We start from the raw sequence: 19,967 nt of genomic DNA on the forward strand, positions 1-19,967 counted from the left end.
GAGCATGTAAACTTAAGAGATGAACACAACCAGCCAGTCCTGTCCCCTCAGTCTCTCTCCCAGGGGCTGGTCACTTTCTTTCTTACAGAGGAGTTTTTGGATAAAAACCCCATCTCATCTCCCGACCAGCTGCTGGCAGGGTTGATGCTCCATTCTTTTTTTTTTGAACTGTGCATAGTATGACTTTTGTCTATTTTATGGCTGCACGTCACAGCCTGTGGGATCTTAGTTCCCTGAACAGGGATCGAACCCATGCCCGCTACAGTGGAAGTGCGGAGTCCTAGCCACGGGACTGCCAGGGAATTCTCCATGCTTCACTCTTTAATTCCTCTACATTCCTATAGCTAGTATGTGGCCTGGGATGTAGTAGGTGCTCATTAAGCATCTGTTGTATGAGTAAAGGAGCATCTTTACCAAAATGCCAGTATTCACCTCAGCGCTGGGCCTCCCTGGGGCCCTGTCCAGTCAGAGGATGAACCAAAAAGGGAGCTGGGGTCGGGAGATGGAAGGTTTGGTTCCAGCCTCAGACTCCACCACTCACAAGCACGTGTGAGTCATGTCCTTTGTTTTGGTTTTCCCATCTCTAAAATGGGAGAAATAGATGTTCTCCCACTTTTTAAGGTTTTGTTTATGAAGCAATGGGAAAGAAGCCTTTGGAAAGGTGTTCTTCAAGTGTGAGGTGACCCCTGCCCTGCCTTGGAGGGGAGTTCTGTGATTGACAAGGCAAATGGTGCAGGAGTGTGAACCGCAACTGACTCTGAGAAAGCTGGGCGGGTCAGCAGAGTGGATCTGGAGGTATCATTAATGACTGAAAAGTCACAGAGGAAAATGTCACCAAGGCCGTGCTCTCTGCATACAGGAGATGGAGATCAGGGCACAAACTGTAGAGCCAGCAGAAAATGTAAAATGTGAATGGCCTGTTAGAAGGCAATAGGGAATGATGGGGCCTGTAGCCAACTGGAGATTACATGTGCGCTCTGCCCAAGGCAATTGCACTGAAAGCTTTCAGACACATGCCCCATCAAACACAACATCTATGGCCTGGGGGTTGAGATTCTGAGACCCTGCAGACTGTTGTCATAAGTGTGTTTTACTCTGATGCTTTGACCTCTGGGTCCTGGCTGGCACTGGAGGGACTGCCCCTCCCAGTGCTAGCTGATTCTTAGAGACAGAAAACAACTGACAGATACAGAGCTCACATCCCCAGGTCCCTTCTTTATGGGGCTCTCACACTCTGGGCCACCTGCCCTAATGACTCAGGCCCAGGTACCAGTTAGGGACAGTCCCTAAGCCCCAGAGCCCACGGAAATGATACAAACTAGCCAAACCTACCCTTTGCCCTGCCTTTTCCAAGGAAACCACAATAAAGGCTTTTGCCTACGTTTCCCTCACTCTCTCCACCTTCTGACCGACCCTGGTGATTCCCCACGTGGCCCTGCACGGTGTGACCTGCTCCTTTCTCTTAGAAACTATCCTTTCAATGATAGTCGTCTCCTGATCTGCTGGGCTCACCACACCTGAATAATAATAAAACCTACATTTTAGAACACCTGTGAACTGGAGCATGAATCGTCATGGCTGCTATACTCCCCCCATTGAACCTTGGCACCTAACACAATCCCTAGCACATTGCAGACACAATTTAAATATTAATCAATAAATGGACGGATGGACAGACATAGGGTGAAAGTGAAAAGCTGGGTAGAAGCATGGGTCTGGTTACACAGATTCCCTACACTTCTGTCTCACTTCTGCAATGGCTTTAGGAAGCTGAATTCTGTACCTGCCTCAGTTCCGCGATTGGCAGGGATGCAGGCAGCCCGGCCAGAGCAAGCTGGGGGAAGTGCTGTGAGAAGTAAGCCGTGGCTGAACATAGGCAGTTCACCCTCCCACCCGCATTCAGCTTTTCAGGCAGCTCCTAAGCCAGGGGCTTTCTTCTGGCAGACAGTCTCCCAGCTAACTCTGGCTGTTACCTTTATGTGCTTATGAAGCGCTCACCACCTCAAAGGGCCTCTGAACCCAGGGGTAAAAGGGTAAAAGCCAGAAAGAGGGTTCCCAGCCCACCTGCAGTCTCTGGGACCCGCCCAGCACAGGCTCTCAAAAGAGAGCACCAAGCAGCTCGCTCAGTTCCCTGGCACCTTGAAATTATCCTGCATCTGCGACAGTGCAGTGGGGGTGTGGGTCTGCATCCCTGCACTTTTCTGGCTAGTGAACTGCAAGTTGAGCTAGAGAACCCAGGTTGTTTTTATGCCTTCCTCTTTCAAGTGCATCAGTCTGCTCTGCTTGAAGACGGACTGAATTTCCCAGGTGACAGGGCCCTTGGGTGTCATCCTCACCATTACTGTCTCATCCCAGGCAGAGGGAAGGCATGTCGGGGACGACCTGGGGGAGGCAGAAAACCCCCTGTCGGGGGATCAAGCATTTGCTGTTTCTGATGAATGCTCAGTTGGGTGGTTTGGTTGGCAGCAGTGAATGGCTTCCTAAGACCATCCCTTCCCCAGGTCCGAGGTGGAAGGACAGGGGGCATTCGAACACAGTGAATGGACAAGGAGAGTCCGGGGAACTGCCCAAGTGGTCGCCCTAGGAGAGGGTGGTCAGTAGGGTGACTATGCAAACTGGTTTCACCGGGAACAGAACCAGCTGGTGCCTATTATCCCAGTGTAATGATTAAGCTCACGCCCCTTCTCTCTCAAGTGTCCCGGTTTGATTGATGAATCATACAGTCATGCTCATGCAGGGAATTTTGCAAATGGGAACGTCTGACTTGGAAGGCTCTCAAGGAAGAGTCTGGTTGCTTTGTTTGTACAAACAGGAGCTTAAGGTTTGGCAAACATGCTGGAGAAGGTCTGGCAGCAGCAGACGGCAGGAACAATGAGCAGAAGGGAACTGTGCCTGACCTTGGGCTCTGCTGGGGGTGCCTGGGCCCAGCAGGACTTCACTCACAGCCTCTTCACCCAAGAGGAGGCTCCCAAAGACAGCATTTCCTTCCTCTGGTTGAAGTCTCAAGCCCAGAGTTAAGTCTAGCAAGGGGTAGGCATCAAGAAGAAAGGGTTTCACCAAAAGGGCTGCAAGAGAAGGGAACATCCCCCCAGCTCCATCATCAGCACGGGCCGGCGCCACCATCCCATTCAGTACCACCTTGCATCACCATGGGGACCCCGAACAGTCTCCCATTTGTCCTTCTTCCTGGTTGAGATCTTGTTTCTGTCAAAATGAACTATTTATCTTTGTTGCATGTAATGTCACGGATTATGGGCAAAACCAGAACAAACCCACGCGCAAGAAATAAGAGCCCTCTGACGATACCCACATGCAGCTCCCCAGATCTTTAGAGGCTGTGATGAATTTTCTTTTCCCAGCACTGAACTTACTCTCTAGAAGTATTTAACCCAAGAGGCACCTGACAGACAAAACCCCAGTGACCTGAGCTTGTCAGATCAATTCATTCTTGAGCTGGTTCACCAAGTGAATCTGTGGACACATGTGACCCACCCACAGAGGCAGGGCAAAGACTTTAGAGGTAAGAGGTGGCTGTACGTTCAGCTGGTGGCCTCACATGACGCTTAATCAAGCTGTGAAATACTCAAACTGTCCAGTGTTTTAAGGACTATCCCCCATTTGGGTGTGTGTGAGAACTAAAACTTCAAAGCTATTTGTCTTTTTATGTAAGATTAGCCATCATGCAAAACTTACTGGTCAAGCAGGTAATAAAATACACATATTCCATGGAAGCGTTTTGCACATTTCAGTCCTTGCAGAAAACAAAGAGGTTATAAACCCTGCACGGTCCTGAGAGTGAGTTCCTTCGCTTCCGAAAGCTGCCAGTCCTGCCAGTGTCTTGAGGGCTCATGTATTATAAATTCTCGAAGCTCTTTTAGCTGCAGTCTGGGCATCGGGTGGATCTTCGTCCTCTTCCTCAGTTCGCTTGTGTTTTAAGAACAAGTCAGACTTTAAGAAGCGGCTGTAGCTGTCATACTTCATAAGGTTGAAGATCTAAGGGGAAAAGGAAAAAAAATCTGAAGGGTGAGGCTAATCGTCCAATCAAATATTTATTAAATACCTGTCATGTGCTGAGGGAAATACACGCCAAACACACAAAGAAAGTTAAGTAAGTCGTGTGCTAGACAAGCTGGATTTCCTGGATGTTTGGGGTCATTATGAAATTATCTCAATGGAATATAAGAGCTTAGAGAGTCACACGAAACAAACCTATCTATATCTTCCACGGAAGTATAGGTTCGCACAGCACTGATTTATACCTTTGTATCAAGAGGTCCTTTAAGATTTTCCACTTTATTTGGGTAGATAATACAGGGATGTATTGCTCCAGGAACTTGAGATAGCAGAAGAGAAACCATTTCTGTAGAGACGACAGTGTACTAGGCCACTGTCACTGTCATATCAGACGATGTCAATATTGTTAAGACCCCCGGAAGTCTGGCATCCAAGATCTCAAACAAACCTATCATTATGCCCAGAAACAAAATGGGGCTTATTCAATGCAGGTCAGGGAAGTGAAAGTCACCGTAGTCCTGGCGAGCAGAGGCTTCGGGAACAGGCCTTAATTAAAGAAAATAGCGGTCAGCTGCGGAATGCAAACACCTGCTTACTCACACAGTTTCAGGAGTGCATCTCTGGGAGAGAAATCATTCCAAGGTACATGCTCATCAGGTGCAAGGGGAGAAACCCTGACAGATTAGAGGGCTGCCGCCTGCCTCACCCCAAGTCCTCAGAGAGCTGCCCCCTCTCTTCCCAGCATCCCCTCTCCTCCCACCCCATCCTTTGCCACCACCCTCCTCCCTTGCCCTGCAAAGGGGTGGGAAGAGGAGAAGCAAAAGGGAAGCGCTTTCTGGTGGTCGAGGGATACAGTCTCTTTTGAGAAATCTCCCTCCATCTCTCTCAGACCTTTCAACCGAACTTTCAGGGCATTCTGCAGACCGAAAATCCGCCCTGCGCACCCTGGTGCCTTCACTTATTGCACCACCAATGGGCTCAACAAGTGGAAAGTTCCAGGGGTGTCTAGAATGCTGCTCACTGCCAGGCAGGGTTATCAAGTGGGTGGTAAAACGTCTTTTCAATCTGTCCTCTCTCAACAGGCACACAAACTACTTTGTAAATGAAACGTCTGATGGTGTCCAGGGACTCAGAACATCTACCTGGGGGCTGGCAAAACTGGACCTCAGCCTTGACACCTTCATTTTCCCAAGACGGCTTCAACCATGGGAGAACCGCTTAAATCATTTTGCTTTCAGCAGAGTTTGGGTTTTCTTTAAACTCTTCAGCTACTGCCTGCCCTTCCCTGGGTGTCCTTCCAGTCTTATCTCACTGCTCAGAAAGACCACGCCTCTGTAAGCTCCCACCTTGTGCCTCTCCATGGCAGCCATCTATTTTGTAGCCATCTTGTAATCCTAGACTGATTTGCTACGGTTTGGAGAAATTATTCATTAAAAAAAAAAAACACCTCCCAGAAAATACTAGAATCATAGCCAGGGGTGAGACAGGGGATGAGGAATGCCATTATCATTTCATGCAGGTGTTGCCATCCCTCACCACCTGCATTATTCGGCCCTTCCTGGCACAAGAGCCCCGAAAGGGAACTTTGAGATGCCCACCGATGCCCACCAAGTTCACAGTTTGGAACGACGCTCGAAAAGTGACTAATGAAACCAGCTTCGCGAGTGCCCCTCCTGGTCCCCAGCCCCGCACCCCATCCCGACCAGGTCCACAGCGGATGGGACCCAGCTCTGCCAGCAGGATGCGGTTCGACCCAAGTGTCTCGTCTGAGTCTCCACGTGTGGGAGTGGAACATCCTGTTTGCCTGCTGTGGCTCTTCAAAGAAGAGAAGCAAAAAGGCTGGGGCTGGAGGCACCTGGGCCAGGCCGGAGGCAGTGGGGGAGGGAGAAGGGGAGGTGGCTTCAGCCGAGCGGCTGCAGGACTCACTCGGCCTCCAGGAGATGCCAGGACACCACAGGCTCGGCTGCCCCTTTGGCACTCCTGGCATCAGCAAGCGTGAGGGGAGGGGGCTGCGAGCTATTTAACAAGAGCAGACGGGTTGCTCCCTGCCGTGGGCGGGTGTGAGATGCCCGTGAAGGCCTTCAGGCTGGGGCTGCCCTCTCCACGAGCCCTCACCTGCTTCCAGGTGCAGCTCCTGGTGCTGCCGAGTCAGGGGGTGGCAGCTGAAGCCATCAGACTGGGACAGATTCGAAGAAGAAAAGGGATGCTGATTCCAAGAGTCTCATTTTCTGGGGCTGTGAGCTGCCTGGTATCTCTGCACGGAGTCTCCACTGCCACCAGCAAAGGGTCTCCTGGGCACTGGCCTAGGAGCTCATGGCAATAGGCAGCTCCCATCCCAGGGCTCCTAGTGGTTGGTGCTCAGTGAAGATGGCTTAGAGGATAGAGAATGTCCTAAAAATCTCTTTCAAGAAAGTGGCCAGGACTTCCCTGGTGGCGCAGTGGTTAAGAATCTGCCTGCCAATGCAAGGGACACGGGTTCGAGCCCTGGTCTGGGAAGATCCCACATGCCGCGGAGCAACTAAGCCCGTGCGCCACAACTACTGAGCCTGCGAGCCACAACTACTGAGACCGCGTGCCACAACGACTGAAGCCCACGCGCCTAGAGCCCGTGCTCCGCAACAAGAGAAACCACCGCAATGAGAAGCCCATGCACCGCAACAAAGAGTAGCCCCTGATCGCCACAACTAGAGAAAGCCCACGCTGCAAAGAAGACCCAACACAGCCAAAAATAAAATAAAAATAAATAAAAGTTTAAAAAACAAAGTGATTGATAAATTTAAAAAAAAAAGAAAAGAAAAGAAAGAAAGTGGCCAAACACCAGCTACCCAGCTGCTGACCACAGCCTTCTTTATCATGGGGCAAATAGCCATGACAGAGGTCCAACAAACATTCACCCAGTGAATGAACAGACTCCACCCACCGAGCAATGACAGAGGGTTGGCAAAACAATTCAGGGTGGTACCAGCCCCACTAAGAGCACCTTCAAACCACACGCCAGGCAATGCATGGAGCATCCTCTCTAATCCTCACTGAACCCGAGGACCCCAATCACACAGGGGAAGGACGGAGGACTTGGAGATTTGGTGTTTTGCCCCAGTGGCTGGTATGTTGTCAGCTCAGCTGCCATGACAAGTACTAAGGACTGGGTGGCTTGAAAATCAAAAATTACTTTCGTCAGAGTCCTGGAGGCTGGAAGTCCAAGATCAAGGTGACGGCAGCGTTGGTTTCTCCTGGCTTGTAGGTGGCCATCTTCCCCAGGGTCATCTGGTCTCTGCTGTGTGTGTGTCTATGTCCTAATCTCCACTCCTTATAAAGACACTGGTCAGGCTGGAGTAGGGCCCACCCCAAGGACCTCATTTAACGTGAGTCACCTCTTTAAAGACCCCCATCTCCCAACACAGTCACATTCTGAGGTACTGGGGCTTAAGAGTCTGACATATGAATTTGAGGGAGACACAATTCAGCCCATAACAGTGAGTAAAAGAGGGTGCAAAAAGGATGCAGGATGCAAACTCTGGCCGTCCGGCTCTCGAGCCCACACTCCTAACCTCCAGGCTATCCTGCCACTCATGTGGCAGAGCAAGAGGCAGTCATTAAAAATGAAGATTGCATAGGAGTTTAACATGGAAAAACGTACGTGAGTGTTAAGTGACTGAACACAGAATTTTTAAAATGCACGTAAACTAAAAACAATGATCCCAAATACGTTCTTTAACGAGTGCTTGTGTGTATAAGTGGGAAATAAACATCCCCAAAGGTCAGTATAGTAGGTTGAATGGTGTGCCCCCCAAAGTTTAGGTCCACCTGGAACTTCAGAATGTGACTTTATTTGGGAATAGGGGTAGTCGAGGATCTCAAGATGACATCATCCTGGACTTAGGGTGGGCCTAAATCCAAGGAGTGTTGTCATGAGAAAAGGAGAGAACACACAGAGAGACACACACAGAGAGAGGAAGGCCACGTGAAGGCAGAGGCAGAGATTGGAGTTGGAGTGATGCAGCCACAAGCCAAGGAACACCAAGGGCTGCCAGCGGCCACCAGCAGCTGGAAGAGCTGCTGGAAGAGGCCAGGAAAGAGTCTTCCCTCCAGCCTTTAGAAGCCCTGCCGACACCTCAGTTTCAGGCTTCTGGCCTCCTGAGCTGTGAGAGAAAAAAATGTCTGTTGTTTTAAGCCACTCAGTTTACAATAATCTATTACGACAGCCCTTGGAAATGAACACAGTCAAATTATTGATTTCACCTCACTCCTGCTTGTGCACAGAAAATGAGATGGCCCTAGGGGTTCCAGAAGGTTCCACAGAACCAGGACTCTCTGATAGGGAGGACTGGCGTCACCGGGGCTGGGCTGTGATCATCCCCTGACCATGCGCCTCTAGTTGTCTGCAGGGAAGCGAAAGAAGAAGGTGGAGACCCAGGTGGGCAGGGGCCGGGCCTGCAGGCCGCTGACCAACACCCCTTGACCAACACCCCTTCGGGGAGACAGGCAGCCTGCGGAGCAGAAAACTTGTTGGCAGCTAAGTTGCATTCCCTACCTTTTTTTTGGCCATCACAGCTGTGGCCCAGCAGGTTTCAGGTTTCAGCAGCCCCACATCTGGGGGCTGGACGCCAGGACTGTAAATTGCTTAATGTCCTGACCTTGGGAGCCAACCCTCAGGCTGCTGGCGGTGGGACTCGAAGTGAAAACAGAGAAGGGGGTCTTCCTGCCAGGAGGTCTCCCCACTCAAAGTTGTTATACAAGACGCCCCGCCTTCCCCAGATCCCAGACCTTGCGACCCATTAGCATTCCCCTTTCTGCAAAGGAAAATATCCACGTGGTGCTTCAATTTGAGACTCTTCCGGGTCTGCTGCTCCAGAAAAGGACTCCCTCACAGACGCATGTTCATCCATATAGACAATGAGAAGCTTAATCAGCCTTGAGGGCCCCTCCGTGAAGGTTTCATCCCTGTCTCAAGTGCATTTCAAGCCTAATAAATCTTTTAACCCGTCTTAGGGGACAAGACCATTAAAGACCTAAACTAAACACGCATCCTACCTCCTCTTCAAAGCCCTCCACCATGTTATTTCAACTGGACACCAGGAGGAAAAAACATGAATCCTTTACTGCAACAGAAAATTTTATTAATGGGATTTCATATTTGCTTCAAGAACCTGGTTTAGTTTTTACATGAGAAGGACTGAAAGAACACATAACTGTCCATGAATTGCAGTTCTAGAATGCAACTGCACACCTAGACCTCAGACATGCTTTCACACCACATGGACAGACACAAAGTGTGAAGAAAACCAGCCTCCACCTCCAGCCCTCAGGCAAGGATCAGCGGGACGCCGCAGAGGCTGCTGGGGCCAGGCACAGATGGGGACGTCCCCACCCCTGATGGAAGATCACCTCCCGCTCTGGGGATGGGGGGATGGGGGAGAAGGCCTGAGGGCAGCTGGCAGAGAGCAAGTAAGAAGATAAAGCTCAGGCCAGCCCTTGTCCCAAAGCACCAGGGAAGGCCACACAGAAGGTTCTGTCGCCTGGACAGTGCTGCTTCCTGGACAGGCCCCCCACCGAGGTGGACGCCGTGCCAGGGTGAGAGCAGAAATCCAGAAAGAGGCCGAACACGGACAGAGACAGAGACCCCTGCCCGGCGAGCAATCTGCTCGCACACCCATGGGTTTGGTGCTGTCTCACTGTCAGGGGGTGGAGGGGGGTGATTTGTCCACTTGTTCCTGGAGTCCTTAATACTCAAATCCAAAGCTGAAATGACATGCTTTCGACGTGGGGTGAAGGCGTTTTATTTTCGCCTTTGGCCGTCAGGGAGAAAGTTCAATGCTCTCTGGCACCCGTCCCCTACCCCCTCTTCTTCCCCTAAACTCCATTTTAAAATTGCAAAAAAAACCCCAAAAACTCAAAGTATTTCAAATGCTGTCCTTCCCTCCCCACCCTCAGAAGCCATAGGGCCATGGCAAACGCCAGGATCCAATGCTCCTTCCACTTGAATGAAAACCCACAAACTGCTATTTCTGGCTTTGCCCGTTGGAACATGTCATTCTCTGGACTGGGCTTGACCGTTGAGAGCAAAAGGCAGCTGGCACCAAGACTGAGGTGCCCAGTAAGTCCAGCTCCAGTTCCCACCACAGGCAGACTTGGACAAGCGAGGGGCTAGGAGAGGGAGTGGACTCCTAGACGACCCTGGTAGGCGTGGCAGCCCCTCCCCCCCAACCCCTGGGTCCTCACCAGCTGGCCCAACCCTTCTTACTGAGGTCTACAAAGGAAGCACTTCTCATTTCTTGGGTTCTGGGGAAATTCAAAGAAACGACACTGCTAAAAAGGGGCCTGGTGCATGGTTCCTTTCGCTGTCAAGGATGTGGCTGGGAGTGCTGACATCTCACTGAAGTCTTTTGATATTTTTTTAAACATCAGAGGTTGAGGACTTCCTTTTCAGTGGAGAAAACCACCTCCACTCTGCCCTCCCCAGACCAGACTTAGCACCAACCCCGAAGCCTGGGTGAGGGCATCCTGGCAACACGCAAAATCTGCAGTAAGTGTAGGCACTGGGGTCCCTAAGATTTATGGAAGAAGAATGAGCCCCCCTGCCCCACTCAAACCTGCAGGCTTCTCTTTCATGGTCCGAGAGAGCAATGACCTTGACCCTTCCCTCTTCTCCAATCTCCTTGCTATTCCAGGGAACCCATCATTCTACACTGTGGAATTCAAACCAGAGGCTTCAGAGCAAGAAAGTTGTGTAAATTGGCACCCAGAAACTTGCAGGAGCAGAATTCTCTTTTAAATCTTTCATATGGCACAACCTCAAGTCACTGAGCAGATTTCAAAGTGTTCCGTTTTCAAACATTCGGGGGAGGGTCTGGAAGGCTACACAACATAAGGCGGAAAGTGAGAGGGAAGAGGCAGGAACTGGGGGATTTTAGCTTTTCATCTCCTCTTGGATTATGTGAATTTTCTTCTCTTCATCTTAACAATGCATATAGTAATTTAACAATTAAAAATAATTTTAAAAATTAACTTGTCCAGAATCCTGGGCAAGGCAGTAACAGGATGTGCTCGTGGTTAGTGCTGGCTGTGTTGGCCTTCCTCCCTGGAGTTCTAGCCACGTAGCTGAGCAGGACACATGTGTCCAGGCCACCAAGCTGACAGGGCCAGAACAGACCGGCACTGGCATTTCTTGTACATGTTAGGCTGCTGTGACTAATTTGATCCCTTCACGTCGTGGGTGACTCTCAGCGCCTTAGTGACTGATGGGAATATTCTAGAATCAGCCAGGGCTGGAGGTACAGGAGAGCACAACTGAGCAAGGGAGGCGAAGGTGGGAAAGGAGAAGAAGGTAAGAGTGTTGGCTGGTCTTTAATCGCCAAAGACCATGCCGCTGCACCAGCGCCCAGGAAAGGAAGATGCCGGCACAGACCGGAAGGAGAACAGTAAGAACAAACACAACTGCTTCCCGTGGACCATGGGCCTCAGTGTGGCAGGAGGAGTCTGGCTGAACCAGAAGCGCCGGGTTCATGCCCCGTTTCCCCTCTTCCAGCTCTGGGACCTCAGGCCAGTCAGGTCACCTTCCCCTCAAGGGAAGTTTCTCTCGTAAAGTGAGGTGCCAGGTTCCACCTTCCCCAAGCCTACTTGATAGTCAGATAAGATGCACACACAAAAGCACAGTGTAAACTGTGAAGAGGTTCCGCCTTAATGTTGCCCCAGAATTCACTGAAGTGTAGAAAACTGAAAGGTGGGGACCTAGCGAGGGTAAGGCACGTGGATTCTGCTACATTTCTGAAAGTTACGTTAAGCCAGGGTTTCTCCACCTGGGCACCACTGACATTTTGGACCAGACACGTGTGTGTGTAGGGGGTCGTGGGGCGGTGAGGGGGGCTCAGGGCTGTCCTGTGCATTGCAGGGTGTTTTGACAGCAACCTGGCCTCTGCCCATTAGGTGCCAGAAGCCCCCCCCCACTCCGATCATGACAACCGAGAATGTCTGCAGACATTGCCCCATGTCCCACGACAGTTAAGAACTACTGCATTAAGACAATTTAAAGGACATGCACAGTTAACACCTGTGGAGGGCTGGCTGCACGCCAGGTGCTGCACCAAGTCAGTGTTTCACAGACATGAGTGCATTTCATCCTCACAACTGCCTTATCATAACCTGCATTTCACAAATGAGGAAACTGAGGCTCAGGGAGGGATGGCATCTTAGCCAAAGTTTCAAAGCTGCTAAATTCTAAAGTCAAAGAAAAGTCGGCTCTACGGAAACAAGGTTGTGGCCAGGGAGCAATTTTTTAAAATGGGGCATTGGGACTTCCCTGGTGGTGCAGTGGTTAAGAGTCCGCCTGCCAGTGCAGGGGACATGGGTTCGAGCCCTGCTCCAGGAAGATCCAACATGCCGTGAAGCAACTAAGCGCGTGCGCCACAACTACTGAGCCTGCGCTTTACAGCCTGCGAGCCACAACTACCGAAGCCCACGCTCCCCAACAAGAGAAGCCACCGCAATGAGAAGCCCACGTACCACAACGAAGAGTAGCCCCCGCTCACCGCAACTAGAGAAAGCCTGTGCACAGCAATGAAGACCCAACGCAGCCAAAAATAAATAAATTAATTAATTAATTAATTAATAAAATGGGGCGTTGAAGGCTTGTGGACTGCTTTGCTGCTTGGAGAGGTAGCCGTGTTTGCCGAAAGCCCCACGTTACCGATGAGGCCACAGAAGCCACACCAGGAAACAGGACCCACCTGGGGTCAGATGGAGGCAGTCTTGGAACATGAGCTCCCACTTCCCCCTCCAGCCTTACTTAACATGCAGTGACAATGACAGTAAATCCGAGCTCAGCGTCCAGGAAGTGATGGGCAGGGAGGAGTAAGGGAGGGGGTAGGGGGTTAGGTCATCAGGGTACAAACAATGAGCCATGGTCAGGAGACTGCGGGTTCGCAGCTGAGTTTCTAGAACAGAGATGGATCTGCACCGAGTCATCTGCATTCTCCTGACTGGCTGAGGAGGGACGGGCACAGCCGGAGCTGGGGATCAGAGCCAAGGTGCCCGGCTTTCAAGAGAACCAAACCTTATGAGCCCAGCCGGCACATTCTATAAATAGTCACTGTTGAAATTAAACTGGTTGCCATGGCCTCAGGGCCTAACCCCGGCCAGTCCCTTCCAGCTTAGCTTCTTCATCTCCCTCGCTCACTCCACTGCAGGCACACACCCAGTGGATTCCTGCCCCAGGGCCTTTGCAACTGCCATTGGCTCTCCCTGGAAGGTCCTGCCCCCAAGTCTTCTCACGCAGCTCCCCCTTGCCACTCAGATCTCAGGCATCTCTTCAAGGAGTCCTCCCTGACCACTAGACCCAAAATAGGCCCCTCTCAGTCACTCTTAACCCGTCATCTGTTTTATCTCCTTCTTAGCATTTAGTCTGTCCTCTTGGGTGGACAGGTGCTGATTTCCTCACTGCACACACAGTTCCTAGCACAGTCCCTGGTACATAGGAGGCCCTGCATCAATATTTATAGCATAAAGGAATGAAAGAAAAAACAAGTTCACACACCAGCAAACCAACCAGAACTGAACTAGACCTCCCAGGGGAGTTTTTAAGATTAAAAAGCCACTGCAGTGAAGTGCAATCCATTGAAGAAAACAGCTCTTTGTAAGATCACCTCCGCCTTCCTGCTTCCCACAACTTAAAATTGTCCAACAGCAGCCTTTGACTGTAGGCTAAAGCTCCAGGGAGATGCCCCCAGTACTACCCTCACCTCTCCTGGCTTTACCTCACATGCCGGGCACACAACTGGGCCACGTTGGCAGAGCGGGATTAAATCAAAGAACAGTCTCTCTAATTATGAATTTTCCAGGTAACAAAGTTTTAAGCCCGCCAACTTCTCTTAAGATATAATTTATGGGGACTTCCCTGGTGGTCCAGCTTTAAGACTCCACACTCCCAATGCACGGGGCCAGGGTTCAATCCCTGGTCAGGGAACTAGATCCCTCAGGCCGCAATTAAAGATCCCGCACGCTGCAATGCAGATGCCACGTGCTTCAACTAAGGCCCGGCGCAGCCAAATAAATAAATAAACAAACAAACAAATGAATAATTTTTTTAAAAAGATATCGTTTATGATGAAATTCTTTTTTTTTTTTTTTTGCGGTACGCGGGCCTCTCACTGTTGTGGCCTCTCCTATTGCGGAGCACAGCCTCCAGATGCGCAGGCTCAGCGGCCATGGCTCACGGGCCCAGCCGCTCCGCGGCATGTGGGATCTTCCCGGACCGGGGCACGAACCCGTGACCCCTGCATCGGCAGGCGGACTCTCAACTACTGCGCCACCAGGGAAGCCCTATGATGAAATTCTTATTAAAACACCTAACACATTCTTCAGTGAACACGCTGACCACAATTTAAGTTTTGCTTTATAATCTGGGGTCATTAGGATCACTAACTGCATCACCATCCTGTAGCACAGGGAGGCCCCCAGTGCGGTGTGTGGGGCTGTGAGATCCCCCACGCTCAGTGGTTCCCAATCACTGTGCTGTGGTTTTGTGTTTAGTATCATTTTTCTGCTTCCTCCCTGGTTGTCAGCCATCACTTCTTGCTGCCCCTCACTCCACAGCCTCTACCAGCACTTCAAATGGGCTGTGAACTGAAAAACCAGAACCTGTTAGAACTGTGTGTAAACCAAGAATCAACAGGACCTGAATGAAGACCTGAGAAGCTCTCCTTTAGATGAGATTCGTGGATGTCAGGTCATCTCATCTGATGCTCAGGGAAGATCTTCCCATCCTTCTAGGCTCCAGCTGTGCCCCAAAGTCCACGCTGCCCTCTCAGCAGCCTCCAGGGCTCGGGGCACTGCCTGCCGTGGGAAGGGGCTGAGGCCCCTGGAGTTTTCCTGGTGAGCCAGTGCTGAAAACAGCCAGCTCAGACAGCTCGGTGAAAAAGCCAAGCGGTGCTCAACGAAGCCAAAGCCACTGAGGAGGCTTTTAAGTTACGTGAAATCTTGTGGTTCTAAACATGCTCCCCTCAGCTTCACTCTCCTTCACTTAGGAAAGCAGGGCTCTTGTGAGGGCCTTTGGGGAGCAGAGACCCATAGACTCTGCTGAGCATACATTTTGACAGTTGCCAGCAAGGGCCCCAAGAGGCAGAGGTTTCTGAAGTGAAAGAGAACACAGAGGCCTTCGCAGGGACTCACTGTGGACTCAGCTCAGATTCCAAATACCTTCTCTCCACCCAATTATGCCCGAGGAAGACAGTTAGTACCTCTGTCTTCCCCTCAAATAAATGACTTTTAACAACAGGGTATAAAGTATTTTCTTTGCAGTAAGTAGTTTGAACTGCATTGTGCCACATTTGTTAGATGTGTGTGCACATTCATATTTATAGAAAAAAAATGATGGAAAGTCTAGACATTAAATGCTATCTCCACGCATAAAATTATGAATTGTTTTTATCTTTATATTTTGGTTTCCCAAGTTTCTTTTGTTGAGCATATATGATTTTTCTAGTTAGGTCAATAAAAGTTTTTCTTAATAAAAGTTATTTTTAAAATATTTTGTCACTTAAAAAAATTGTCCTTGGTCCCTTGTATTTCCTCCTTTCTGCACCAGCTAAACCTCCCACAGTCTGAATCCAACGGGGGTGCCCTGGTCACAGAGGCCTAGCTCCATTCTGAGATGTGTCGCAGGCCTAACACAAGGAGAGCTGGTGGGACAGGAGAGCTGTCCCACCGCGTGGAGAGACAGCAGCCCACCTCATTCCTTGCGGCTACCTTGCCTTCTGCGATCCCAGAAAAGGACTGTATTCGCGTGGCAATCCCTCTGCTCCAACCGGTCTCGTGCGGCTTTGAGGAGCCATGAGGGGCCGCCCACGAGGGCGGGACAGCTGCACAGGCTGTGAGCGTGTGTGGAGTACAGTCTTTGAAGGCAGGCGCATCGGCCTCCAGCACGCCCTGTACCTATGGGACTTTGTGCTAACAAACCACTTAGTCTCCTGGAACCTTGCTTTTCTCATCATCAAAATGGGAATACTACTACTCACTGGAGAGTAAATGAGATAATATATGCCAAGGGGGCACAGAAGGGCACCCCTGAAGGGTAGATATTGTTCTTATTGAGAATACCTAGAACACAGGGGCTTCAGTGCAGGTTCTCAGTCCTGGCTGCATTTCAGAGTACCCTAGGAAGTTTGTAAAAGATTCTGAGGTCCAGGTGGGGCAGATACCCCCGTGTGGCTACAGACACAAGAACTGCCTTTAACCATGCATCCCTTTCCCTCCACAAATCTATGTCCATGGCATCCCTCCCATTGGCTCAACATCACTACCTCCAGGAAGCCCTCAGCAAGTCTCCCATGCTAACTGGAGTCCCTTCAACACTCAAATTTGACTTAGAATTCATGTGGAATTTGCACTTGCCACTGTACCAACTGGAAAACCTTCTCAAGCTAATATTTGTATTTTCTACCTATTTGTTTTCTATCTGATGCTGAGCAAATGAGGCCTTCTGCATGCTGGGACATGGCTCCGGGCTCTGTGCATACTCCAGGTGGTCAAAAAAATGCCAACTGTTGCCGTGGGCCAGTGGTTTTCAAAGTGTAGTCCCAGGACCTGCAGCATGAGCATCACCTGGGGACTTGTTAGGACGGCAAAGTCTCAAGCCACTTGGGAACCATCAAGTCCACTGGTTAACTCTGGGGGTGGGGCCCAGCTTCTGTTTTAACAACAGATGGCTCTAGGCTTGCTCATGTTGGAGGAATGCTGAATTAAGCTAAGAGCTGGTCTCCACTTGTGTGCCAAGTAAGGCCTTTGCTTCCCCAATAAGAACAGGGCCAGCAGAAGTTTGAAATCTGTCAGTGTTCCATGGTCCACATGTGTGCATACAACGTTTCATAAGAACAGAGCATGCTATGAATAGTCACGTCTGCAAATTCATGCCTAAAAAAATCTCTGCAATGCAACTTCACCCCTCTTGCCTATTTTACTGCTGGCATTCCTCATACGAAAATTTGCCAGAACACTAAAGTTTACCCCTTCTAGGTCCATTTTTTTTTTTTTGCAGTACGCGGGCCTCTCACTGTTGTGGCCTCTCCCGTGGCGGAGCACAGGCTCCGGACGCGCAGGCTCAGCGGCCATGGCTCACAGGCCCAGCCGCTCTGCGGCATGTGGGATCTTCCCGGACCGGGGCACGAACCCGCGTCCCCTGCATCGGCAGGCGGACCCTCAACCACCGCACCACCAGGGAAGCCCTAGGTCCATTTTTTTAAACCTAACTTTTCCTGCTTTAAGTGGACTACGTTGGCAAAGAGGACTATGGGGCCAACTGAAGTAGGAGGCGATGTTTGCACAAAAGCCCCAGGTTCCCCGCCACTCCGAGTCCACGTGCTTTTGCTTTTCTAGATTTTTCTGGCTGCTCCTACCTTCAGCGGTTACCACTCGTTGCTTCCTCAGTGTGGGTTCCTCAAATAGCTCCAGCCTCCCTTCTCATCTGGTTGAGAAGACAGATAACCCTGTTCGGTCAAACTACGTGTAGACCAGGAGGAACGAGGCCTGAGGGCGGCTCCAATGGGTCAAATCCTGGGCCTGGCAGGCCAGCCTGCTCTTTCACCAACCACGGCCCCTTCACATGCCGCAGCCTGCACGGTCAGGTGCGACGGCTTCTAGGGTGTCGAACATTTGGTTTTAACTGAATTCTTCCAGGCTGGGAAAAATATGCCAGTTTTCCAATCAAGGTGCATGTAGGGAAGTCAGGTTACCTGGTCCTGGAGCTTCTGGAACATCAGTGGGTGCGGTTCCTCCAGTATCGTCTCATTGAGCCGGGACTGGCCCTCAACGTTGACTTGTGAAGAGGCCTTGCTGGACAGAAAGGTCATGTAGATCTCCTTCGCCTTTTCCTGCATCTGGGGGAGACACGGAGAGCCTGTCTGTTATCGGCGAGCACAGCCCTTCCCGGCCTGAGCCCAGAAGGATCGCTGCTGTAAGAGCCCTGGGGGATCTGGCTGTGGCTCCAGAGCTGAGCTGGATGGGAGGTCGGGGGGCGGGGGGCTCACGGTCAGCCTGGCCCCTTCCCCTCCCCTTCCATGCATCTGTAGGCCACACCTCCCGTCTCAAAACCACTATCCATTCCGAAATGATGTCGGAAAGAATCCCAGCCCAGAGTGAGGGATATTCGGTAGCATCCACAGCCATCCCGTGACTGCTCCAAATCAAGGCCTCATGGGAACATTATTCAGCAGAAGAAAGGAATAAAGCACTGACACATTCTACAACACGGGTGAACCCCGAAAGCATTACGCTCAGTGAAGGAAGCCACACACGAAAGGCCACACGTTACATGATTCTATTTCTGTGAAATATTCAGAAGAGGCAACTCCACAGAGACAGAGACATGAGTGGTCGGCTGGGGGAGGGGGAAACGGGGAGTGGCTGCTTAATGGGTAAGGGGTCTCTGTTTGGGGTGATGAAAAAGCTCTGGAACTGGATAGTGGTGATAGATGTATAACACTGTGAGTGTATATAATGCCACTGAACTGTACACTTTAAAATGGTAAACATGAGAGCCCTAAAACATGGTCAGCGTGGTAAGATGTATGTCGTGTCTATCTTACCACAATACAAAAACATCAAGTTAAACCATGAACACATATCCCAACCAGTGATCAAGCCCCTACTATGTGCCAGACACGTTAGGTGTTTTACAACTATGGTCCCATTTCCTTAATCCCTTGGGCGCCCATGAAGTGCCACTTTTCCTGTTAGTGCCACATCCCTGATGAGGACACAGAGGCAGGAGAAGTGACGTGGCTTATCCAGGGAGCCTACAGGGAGACATGGGACCATCTGACTCCAAAGCCTGGCATTTCTCCTCAGTTCCACGCCTGCGCAACATATTATCCTCCCAGCAGGCGATGGACAGTCAGCCTTCCAGGGCTGGGGGTTGTTTTCAGGGAAGGAGGTGTGAGAATTAGCAAGAGAGAGAACACTTGCTGCCTGCCCAAGTGCCATCGGGCCGGAAGGCATCAACCCTACGGAAGCACTGCCCTGGGAGGGCTTGTCAGTGGAGTTCGAAAAGGCGTGCGCATCTGCACTTAGGTTGCACCAAAACCCAGCAGTGGCTGGTACAGGAATGCCCTCACGGCGGGTGCTCTTAAACACAGCAGGCCTCTGTGCTGGGGTCCTGCAGGGCGTCCCCTGAGGATTCTATGTTCTCTGACTTCCTGTGCTCGCACCTCACAGGTGGCAAATATGGGGCTTTTCTCCAAACATTAGAGCCTCAGTATTAGCTCACCCTACAGAGGAAGCCAGACAACATATGCCTCTGACATGGAGCCACGGAGCTATGATTTGCAGGGGCATGCAAGGAGGCTTTTCGGGGTCTGCCTAGAAACTGCCATTCTCTCCAGAGAGCCCACTTGGGGCCTCACACATGCTGCAGAGCTTGGCTTAGGAAGCCCCAGGCTCTGAAACCCTTTGGCCTCGTGGAAACCACCAGAAGGCTTCAATAGCAGGTGCTTGAAAGAAGGCAAAAAGCGGTCCTTTAACTTCTTTAGGTACCGGGACTAGGTGACAAACGACCCCACGAGATGGAGGCCTTACCACCTACCATCCCCCCAGAAAGAAAGCCTTGACAAGACGTGCAGGAAGACCGTCCAGGTCGGGGCCTTAACATGGCTACTCCAGGGGACAGGCCTGGAGACCAGATGGGGCAGTACTTTGGGGCCACCCACCTCTTGAAGACCCACTCCCTCCAGGAAGCCATGAGCTTCCCTCCCACCACCCCCATCTGTCAGGAAGGAACGTTTTTGGAAAACCACTTCCTGTTTTAACAATACTTCATGAAAGTAGACTTTCAGCCAGTCAGATTAGCAAACTCCACGTGAGGCCCTGGAAGGAGAAATCACTTTAGGCCTCCCCTCCTTCTTCCCTCCCCCCTGAACACACACACACACACACACACACACACACACACACACACACACACACACACA

The 19,967-nt window shown here is 50.9% G+C and overlaps 1 protein-coding gene across 1 annotated transcript in view; it reads right to left on the reverse strand.

Annotated features, from left to right (window-relative positions):
- Positions 1 to 3,642: 3,642 nt before the first annotated feature.
- RGS10 (regulator of G protein signaling 10) overlaps positions 3,643 to 19,967 on the reverse strand; it is a 36,337-nt gene continuing 20,012 nt past the window's right edge. Inside the window, exons 4-5 of the mRNA XM_029201224.1 lie at positions 17,736 to 17,879; positions 3,643 to 3,993 (exon numbers count right to left, since the gene is read on the reverse strand). Coding sequence (XP_029057057.1) covers positions 3,847 to 3,993; positions 17,736 to 17,879 — 291 coding nt within the window. The 3' untranslated portion in view covers positions 3,643 to 3,846. The remainder of the gene's footprint in view (positions 3,994 to 17,735; positions 17,880 to 19,967) is intronic.

Source organism: Monodon monoceros, unplaced genomic scaffold (genome assembly GCF_005190385.1).
Source record: "Monodon monoceros isolate NGI ecotype Baffin Bay Population unplaced genomic scaffold, NGI_Narwhal_1 Super_Scaffold_4, whole genome shotgun sequence".
Classification (NCBI taxonomy): Eukaryota; Metazoa; Chordata; class Mammalia; order Artiodactyla; family Monodontidae; genus Monodon; species Monodon monoceros.